The sequence below is a fragment of the Rhinolophus sinicus genome, linkage group LG06, assembly GCF_036562045.2.
Source record: "Rhinolophus sinicus isolate RSC01 linkage group LG06, ASM3656204v1, whole genome shotgun sequence".
In the NCBI taxonomy this organism is placed as follows: domain Eukaryota; kingdom Metazoa; phylum Chordata; class Mammalia; order Chiroptera; family Rhinolophidae; genus Rhinolophus; species Rhinolophus sinicus.
Window position 1 is genome coordinate 121,746,993 of NC_133756.1, and position 9,838 is coordinate 121,756,830.

General features: G+C 36.9%; 1 protein-coding gene across 1 annotated transcript; it reads right to left on the reverse strand.

Annotated features, from left to right (window-relative positions):
- Positions 1–207: 207 nt before the first annotated feature.
- On the reverse strand, positions 208–1,173 carry OR51G1 (olfactory receptor family 51 subfamily G member 1). Its single transcript, XM_019715785.1, has one exon. The coding sequence runs from the start codon at positions 1,171–1,173 to the stop codon at positions 208–210; it is 966 nt and encodes a 321-aa protein (XP_019571344.1).
- Between the last annotated feature and the right edge of the window lie 8,665 nt (positions 1,174–9,838).

Below are 9,838 nucleotides of genomic sequence, written 5' to 3' on the forward strand. Positions count from 1 at the left end.
TGTTATAATATTTCTATACTCATTCTGTATTAAGGAAACCAATAAACAGAGAAGTGGGTACTTTTCCCAAGGCCACACATGCATTATGTAGCATAATTAATTCCTTTTTTTTTTAAAATGATTGGGAGTTTGTTATTTTCCCACAGCATAGCTGAAACCAAAAACATTGATGGGGTTTATGCCCCAAACTTCTTCCTTCACCCTAACCTAACCATGCTGAAAACACTGAACTGATTTTATGAACTCAAACTTCTTAGCTATGCGTTGACGGATTTGCTTGGTTTTCATGCTGTAGACAATGGGGTTCATGAGAGGTGGTACCAGCAGATACACATAAGACATGAGGAGGTGTACCATGTGGGGCAGATGTTCACCAAAGCGGTGCACAAGAGACAAGCCAATCATGGGGATGTAGAAGAGCAGCACAGCGCATATGTGGGAGGCGCAGGTGTTGAGGGCTCGAAGTCGCTCCTGGCGGGAGGCAATGCTTAGTACGGTGCGGAGGATAAGGGCATAGGAGAGGAAGATAAGCAATGAGTCTACACCCACGGTGCAGGCCACAACAAAGAGCCCATAGACATGATTGACAATGATACTAGAACAAGCCAGTTTCATGATCTCTAGGTGCAGACAATAGGCATGGGCCAGCACGTGGGAGCGGCAGTACTGGAAGCGTTTCAGCAGGAATGGCAGGGGGAGGATAAGCAGGGCACTTCTAAGCACGGAACTCAGCCCCATCTTGATAATACGCGCCGGTGTTAAGATTGTGGAGTAATGCAAGGGGTTGCAGATGGCCACATAACGGTCGATGGACATGGACAATAGAACTGAAGACTCCACAAGAGATAAAGTATGGATGAAGAAGAGCTGAGTGAAGCAGGCGGGAATGCCAATCTCTCTGGCATCAAACCAGAAGATGCCCAGCACAGTGGGCATTGTAGAAAGGCAAAGGCCCAAGTCTGTGAGGGCCAGCATGGCCAAGAAATAGTACATGGGTTCATGGAGGGTGATATCAGTACGGATCATGTGGAGGATGATAAGGTTTCCTACAATAACTGTCAAATAAATGGAGCAGAAAGGAATAGAGATCCAGCCATGGAGAGCTTCCAGACCTTGGAAGCCTGTCAGGAAGAAAGTGTCTTTTTGGAGGCTGCTATTATAAAGGATTGTCATGGTTTTATAATCTTGGACTCATCAACCTGGAATATAGAATGGGGCTCCTAGAGAGCAACACGACTGAATTATCACTTACTTAAGTGTTCTAGGACCACAGAGTCAAGAAGTGTCTGAAAATGAAATGTGAGGGCCTAGGAAGGGGACTTTTATAAAGGATTTCTCTAGCCCATGGATGTCATGTGATTTAGCCTTATAGTGGTATGTCCACCAATTTTGGACTCTCAGTGGTTCAATAAGGTCACCTCAGATGGCACAATTTTCACGTGTTCCTCCCTAAAATAAACCTCCAATTCAATCAGAAAAGCATTCAGAATCTGTGTCACATATAAGGGGAATTGGTACCACACACCATTTTTCATAATCGTCTACTTCTATCTGGTGCATATCATGTATTTATAATTTAGCTTGGGATTGTGCTTCATTCTACAATGCCGAGTCTTCACAGGAATACAGAGGAAACATTGAGTAAATGCTTTTTGAACTCCTTGACCTTATAATTTGTGGCCAGCGTGATGCCTTTCCTGAATCTATATACAAGCCTTGGTGGCTAAGGACGCAAATGGTGGTGTGCAAATTTGAAGCCTGAAACCAAAATGTCTGAGAAGAATCAGAGTCTTCAGAAAACAAATAATTATAGGAAAAGGTGCTTTTGGGCTTAGTTCTGAGAGATATCAGGAGAGGTGTGTTTCCAACATCAGGACAGGTAAGCTGGGGCTAGATGCAGTCATGGGGATGTAGAGGAGGTGTGCACAAGATCTGAAACAGAAATAACAAAAAGAAACCTGAAATGGCCATGAAACACCTAATGATTAGCTTATAATGAATGAAATCTTAAGGCTCTCAAAGTGAGCTATACCTCTGGGGCTTGGATCGATATGACACACAGATATAGGTCTGTCCCTATAATAACTGACCTGGGCCCTCCTTTACCTCTGCCTTTGGAACTTTCATTCAATTACGTTTATTGTAAGCCACACTATAATAGGTCTATATGTATTAATAAATATGGAGTCACTAGTATATTGTTTATCACATGCATTAAAAAGCTTAAAAGTTAATACTTCTTTAATATGAAATGTTTCTGTCACTTTCCTAAGTGTCTAATGTATATTATGCCATTCAACTCTCACAACACTAGTATGAGGTAAGTTCTATTCTAGAGAGCATATTATAAGTGAGAAAATGGTGGCACAGAGAGGTGAAGTGACCTGGGTATGGTTATAGGAGCAAGTAAGTGCTGAGGATGGAATTCAAACCCTGACCTATATTATTGTCTAATATCATATTTCCTCCTCCTCTTCCTACTACTACATAGCACTTTAGTGCTTACAAAAATCAGGCAATTAAAAAAACAAATCAATGGGGAAAAAAACCCAAACTGTAATTTTTGTACCTTGGCACATCTGTGGATAGCCCCTATTAGATGCACAATAGAGGAACCAAGACAGGTAATAATAGAGAGGAACCATGTTTTGGGGAGTGAGTTTAGTTTGGAGTATTCTCAATGTAAGCTTAAAAAGGAATTCCTGGGGAGAGTGTCTACAGGACTATTGTCACGCAGCAGCCTACCCGTCTGTCTCCTCGTACCTGCCCCTAAAGAAAGGAGAGTCTGTGAGATGGATCCTTTCAGGGACTTTGCTTCACCTTTGTGCTTACACCTTACATCTCCCTGTTTGGCCCCAAAGGGGGGAACAACCTAAGCCAGGTGCAGCCGTGTGGGGACCATCAGGAGAATACACGGGATTGATAGAGGTGGGCATAGACCCCCATTTCTACTGGCTAAGGAGAGCTTCTGCCTCTGTGGCAATATTCCTTCCCACAACCTGCAAGGGAAGAGATTTAATGATGTGATAACATCAGTTCTCCATCTATTCATATCAGTAAGTTTCAGCATAAAGGTTTTGTCCCTTTGGGAGGTACATACATCCTGAGACTTATGGTTTTGCTGCAGGCAAGGGCAATTGGTTTGAATCAGTTTCCTAGTATGATGTATGAAATTCACAGACCGTGGAGAAAACAATGTTACTTCCTCGTGTGTACATCAATAAAAGCCACAAGGTGGCCCGATTCGGGCTCTCAGTCCTTTGAGGCTGTGAGACCCTTGGCCCCTATTTCATAAATCTCTTTACTTGTGTTTCCTTCTTAACCCTTTGCTGCCCCTTCTCCTTCTCTCACTGCCCATGTTGCGCTGGACATGACAGAGGACATTATATGATCTTTGGCTTGAGTGAGGGCATAAGATACAAGGTATCTCATATGAATATGGGGAAAATTGCTAGCAGACACTGTGGAAATGGAAGACAAGTTATCAGTTCATAATGCTGGAAACTATTTTAAATAAGGGTCGAACATAAAAATAGAACTAGAAAAGAGACAGAGAATGGAGAATGAGAGAAATAGGAAAATAGTATATGTCACAAAAGTCAAGTCACCACTATTGGTTATAAAAAAGAGATGTATAGGATGAGTGTTTTTAAAAGGCCCTGCACTTATGATTGTGAGGTCATTGTTGATTTTTCAGAGACTATTTCAATAGATTGGGGAAAGATTATAAGGCTTCAATTATCAGTGGATGGGGAGGAATAAGTAAAAAGAGTATATTATTTGTAATTTTCCTCTAAGAGAAAATCTATGGGATGGGTGAAGATAACAGGATATTTTAAGGAAGCAAGTTGGAAGTTGAGGGTACTCTTTCAAAAGGCTTCCTTTTTCTCATCAAGATGAGACACTGAAGAACTGAGGATAAAAGAGGAAAAGTCCATAGCCAGCTTTTGCCATTCACACTTCAAATCAAAACAAGTAATAATGATAATGCAATAATTAATATAGTAATAAAGCCCCTCTATGTCTCTGACTGTTACATTGTTTTGTACACCTGAAACTAAAAAAAAAGGCAAGAAAAAACAACCTTCTTGTTTTGTGATTCTAAAGGAGAAACAAATAAAAGATATAAAAGCTAGGCAAGAGAAAAAAATGAAGGAGAGAAGGGGAAACTTGGAAAGAAGATGGGCTGTGAAGGAAAATAAAAATTAGGATTTGGAGAGCATGCTGTGGGTGGTAAAAGCAACTATCCAATCTCACTCTGATATTGAGAGAGAAAATGGCAACAGAATTTTAAAAGGGAATGATAATGAAGAAATAAAATTTTCCATCAATTAAGGGGAGATGCAAACAAGAGTTTGAATATATGTGTGGTTTTTCAGCCAGCAGACTCACAGTGAAGCTGGTTTCCATCCATCTCACAATGAGCCATTTTAGAGAGTTTGCGAAATAGAAGAGACATTTTGAGTTCATCTATTTCACTCCTATATCTCCAGACAGGGAAGGATCATTCTGCCTCCTTAGTGAGATGTGTATCCATAGTATACTATCCCAGTTATTGCCTCTCTTCCAAATATATTCCTTGCATATTATATTTTGGGTATGAGTAACAGGCAAGTGTGCCAGGTATGGGGAGGAAAAAAATAAAACAATCAAAGCAAGTCATAACTAGCACCGGAGAGATGGGATTGCTGTATCACTAGAGCCTTGCAACCAAAACAGATTTGGAACCTAGTACAATTTGCTGGATAAATGCATGAATGAACCGATAAAAAATGAGATGAGATGCAGTTAGGATTAAACAGAATAAATTTTAGTGCAGTGACTCTACATTTTCTTTTCAAAGGCACTCACCTCCAGATTAAAGGATCAGAGAAAATTCCAGCTGATTCCTCTACTAGACAACATCATACAGCCTTGATCCTTCCTTTGGCTTCAATTTATTGGGATAAAGGGATGTCATCCTAGGGTCTATGGCAGAAACAGAGGAGAGATGGGCTGGATAGTGATTTCAATAACACTCTGACTCCCTCTGACTCTTATTCCTCATATAATTGCACACAAACGTGTTTAAGACTTTCAGCATCTGTGTTGGTGACAGTCTGAAAACTACTCCCAAGGACAATCATGATCTCATATTAGTATAAAGCTTGATCATTACAAAGCACTGTCAAATCCATTTTAATATTTATGTATCACAATACATTTTAAGGTAAGTAAGGTAGCGATTACAATTTCAATTTTAAAGATAAAGGAACTAATGTCCCTAATGATGAGAAAAACGATGAGAGATAGCAAGGATTAAACTGAGTGATTAATATGACTTTTACAAGTTACAAAAGATCACACACAGAGACAATGCTAGGACTAGGACCTTCAGGTCTCCTATCCTCAGTCCATCTGCCACTCAAAACTTTCTTGACCAATTTAGTGTGGGCTTTTAGCAGGTAGCTAAACAGAGAGCTCAGTCCTGGTTATATGTGCCCCAGTTATCTCTATGTTCCTGGCTGTTCTCTGCGACTCTTGAAAATACTTACCTGAGTACCAACAGCTGGAGAGAAAGGGGCCCGGCATGCATATTTCCAGTCAGAACACAGGACGGGTGGTAGCTCAGCTATAGGAATATTCTCTACTTAAAACACGGGGTCTTTTTGAAGAGCCCAGCAGCTTCTCAGGAGACTTTGCTGAGGCGGAGAATTCCCTTTAGAGTTCTCAAGACGCTTAGCTGAGGATGGAGTTCATGGGAAGCTGAGAAACCCCAATCCTCTCTGTGGGCAAGGGATATCTTCAAGATGTTAGGGTGTTTCTAGTTTTAGATTTTAATTTCTGAAACTGGATAAGAAAGTCCTAGGTAGGCCTGGAGGGCTGTATTACAAGTGATAGTGTTTTGATTTAGATTCAGATAGAAGATAAAGCTGATTCAACCTTATCCTGATACTTTCTAACCACTTGACCATGCAACGTAGGACATATTATTTAATATCTCAGAGAGATAATTTTCTTACGTCATAAAAAGGGAATTCTCTCCTCTTTTTTTTTTTTTTTTTTTTCCTTTACACAGACCCTGGTACTATCAGGCATTCTCATATGTTTCAGAATTAACTGCTAGTGCAATTTGGTTTGGGTTTAGGAAGAAGGAAGTTCCTCCTTGGCCTTTAGTCTTAAACTATAGATTTCTTAACACATTCCTTGTGTTTTGTCTCCCCAGTACACATGTGGTTTGAGTTATAATTCAGAAGCTTGTACTCCAAAATGCTGTTTAATTCCTTCAAATAGTTCATCAATCCATTTTAACTACCAACATCTTTGAGTATATTGAGAGTTCTTCCAGAGTCAATTTAAACAATTGGAGGAAACACCAGAACAGAACAGCTGATACTTAATGGATTATCAATAAACACCATTAATAAAATAATTAGGAGAGTGACTGTGATTCTAGTTTGCCAAGAATGGGCCTAATTTACACTTATTGTCTTGGTTTCCCAGCCAGTTTGGAATCTGTCCCATGTTTTTCATTTTATCAGAAAGTGTTATATGTAGCTATATTAAAATGGGCCATGATGGGTTGCTAAATCTTCACTTTGTGCTTCAAGTTTCTGCTGCAATTTCATCTAATGGCTTGTGAGATACATGCACAGTGGTCACAGTTCCTGCTTTAGCACAGTTCTAAGTCTCATGGATGGCCATTGGTGTCTCATCTCTTTTTCCTTGACCATCCCCAATGCAATATTAGTAAAACTGCAAAGACAGCAGGTGGGATCATCGCTGATAAAATGAAATTTACTGACATGCAAGCATGTAGATACAGTCGAATCCTCCTAGGTTCAGTTGGTGATGGGAGATGTATTTGACAATACTACCTCTTCCAGATACTCTTTTTAAACCAACCACTTGTGTTGCCTCTTGTCCCAAAGACTGTGAAATAAATGAAACCACTGGGCTGCCAGTAGCCTGGGGTCAATAGAAAATAATTTGACTACATGAACCAAAAAAAAAAAAAAGAAAAAGTTCAGGGAATGAAGACTGATGAATGTTTAGTGCTTATCATTTATTATAAATGTATGATTTATTTCATTGTTTGATAACCTTATTTTTAATAAGCCAATTGGCAGCAAGGACCCTAAAAACTGAAAGTTCACACTTTAAATTTAAATTTTCTATTCTGTTTTTCAGGAAACTTGACAATTAACTTATAACATGAGCAAAATGTTTGTCAATATATGCCATTGTTACAGTGGCCAATTTGATATAACTGATCACATGATGACCAGAAGAAAAAAAATTAGCATCCACTTCGAAAGTGTGTGAATTCTCTTAAGAACTCTGTATCTGAAAGTAGTAATTTACCATACACAGCTATTGAAGGTAGATTTCATGCTATATATTCATGATATTTTGTACAGATTAAATAAATCCTCATTTAAATGAATTGTATTCCCTTTTTATTGCACGTTTTCTAGTCATTGTGAAAAGGGAAGGGATAGATGTTATGGTGTTGGCTCTACTAGCAGAAGATAAATTATGTTCATTTTAAATCATTATTTAGATGCTTCAGAAAGAAAATCAAATTTTTTCAACTTTATGATTTTTGTTTAATCTTTTTCAGCTTTATGGAGTTATAAGTAATACAAACATTGTGTAAATTTAAGGTACACAGTGTGTTGATTTGATACACGTATATATTGCAAAATGATTACCCCCGTAGCTTAGCATTAGCTAATACCTCCAGCATGTCATATAATTACCATTACTTTTTTGTAGAGAGAATATTTAAGATCTACTCTCTTAATAACATTCAAGTATATAATACATTATTGTTAACTATAATTACAATGTTGTGTATTAGATCCCCAGAAATTATTCCTCTTCTAGCTGGAAATTTGTACCTTTTGACAGGCATCTCCCCATTTTGCCCACTCTCTAGCCCTTGGTGATCACCATCCTAATCTCTGTTTCTACAAGTGTCCCTTTTCATAGGAACACATCATCATAATAAAACTTTATGCTTAATATTTCACAAGCCCAAAATCAGAGACCTTTAATCTGTTCTGTCCCACACATTGTGCAATGTAATGGCCAACATTATTAAGAATTTAAATTGCTCCACTTATTGAGTTTCATTGATTACTAGATGATAATTTTGAATCCTTGAACTTTTTGAATAACAATAAGTGCAATTTTACTGATGAAAATGTTTCTCAAGGAGGGCAAATAGAGTGTCCAAGATCATATAGGGGTTGTACAGTAAAGGTAAGGTGAAATTCAGGTCTGTCAGATGCCTGATAACAAAACATATTACATGCAATCAGGATGGTCAATCAATATTTGGGAAGTTACAGATTGAACAGATTACTGGAAATCCATATTCTTCAGTATTCTAAATTTCCTACTAGTTAATTCTGGGGAATAATATAGAACATGTAATCTTATTTTGTATATATATATATATATATATATATATATATATATATATATATATATGTACCATGTTTCCCCAAAAGTAAGACCTAGCCAGACCATCAGCTCTAATGTGTCTTTTGGAGCAAAAATTAATACAAGACCTGGTCTTATATTATATTATGTAAGACCTGGTCTTATATTATATAAGACCTGGTCTTTATTATATTATATTATATGCACCCAGTCTTATATAACACCCAGTCTTATATAATATTAATTATATTATTTATTTTATATTATTATATTAATATATTATTAATATCAATTATATATTAATTAATATAATAATTAATATATTATTATATTAATTATTATATTAATATAAGACCGGGTCTTATATGAATTTTCGCTCCAAAAGACACATTAGAGCTGATGGTCCAGCTAGGTCTTATTTTGGGGGAAATATATATACCTATATATATATAAACACACATATATATATCTATGTACATATATATTATATTCACCTCTATTAACATACAGTCTTTCTATTAGAGCTAATATTGAGTTGATCAAAGAGAGGAAACATAAAGTTTTACCAAACCCTCTGCAATAAACTGTTTTATTTTATTTTATTTTCAGTTGACATTCAATATTATATTAGTTTCAGGTATACAGTATAACAGTTAGACATTTGTATAGTTTATGAAGTGATTTCCCCAATTAGTCTAGTACCTACAGATTCCAATAAAAAATCAGCAAGCTTTTTCCTTTTTTCCTTTTTTTTGATAGAATTTGACAGGCTTATTGTAAAATTTATATGGAATACAAATATATCTAAAACAACTTTGAAGAACAAAACTGAAGGACTTATATTACCGGATTTCAAAGCTTATTATAAAGTCTAAACTTTATGATTACTTTACAAATGTCGGATTGTTTTCATCCCCTCAAAAATAAGTCCCCTTGGTTATTATTAAGAATTCTCTCCTTCCACTTTTGCTTTATCTCTGAGGTTTCTCCAGGCTCTTCTCATGGAAGAGACAGCAGGATGCATCTGAGTCCTTCATTATTATTGTGTGTATAGATGTGAAGTAATTGTGATGGTAGTGTTGTGATTATTGGCTTATTGCCCAACTTTGAAGACTGATTACGTTTGTTTCATGATGATATAAATAAGCTACAACAAGGTAGTTAACACATCTGTTATTTTTATTTTGATATGTCCAGTCACTATGTAGCACATTGACTGACATGTGGTAGCTTAGTAAATATTTGTTGAATGAATAAATGAACTGCATTTTTAAAGCTAGCATCACAAAACATATGACATTTTTACCTTTATTATCTTTAGTATCTTTGCCATTTAGCTATGCTTGTTATGGGTAAAACGTCAGATTTTGGTAAATGTAACATCCATATGGATTTTTACTTTATAAGC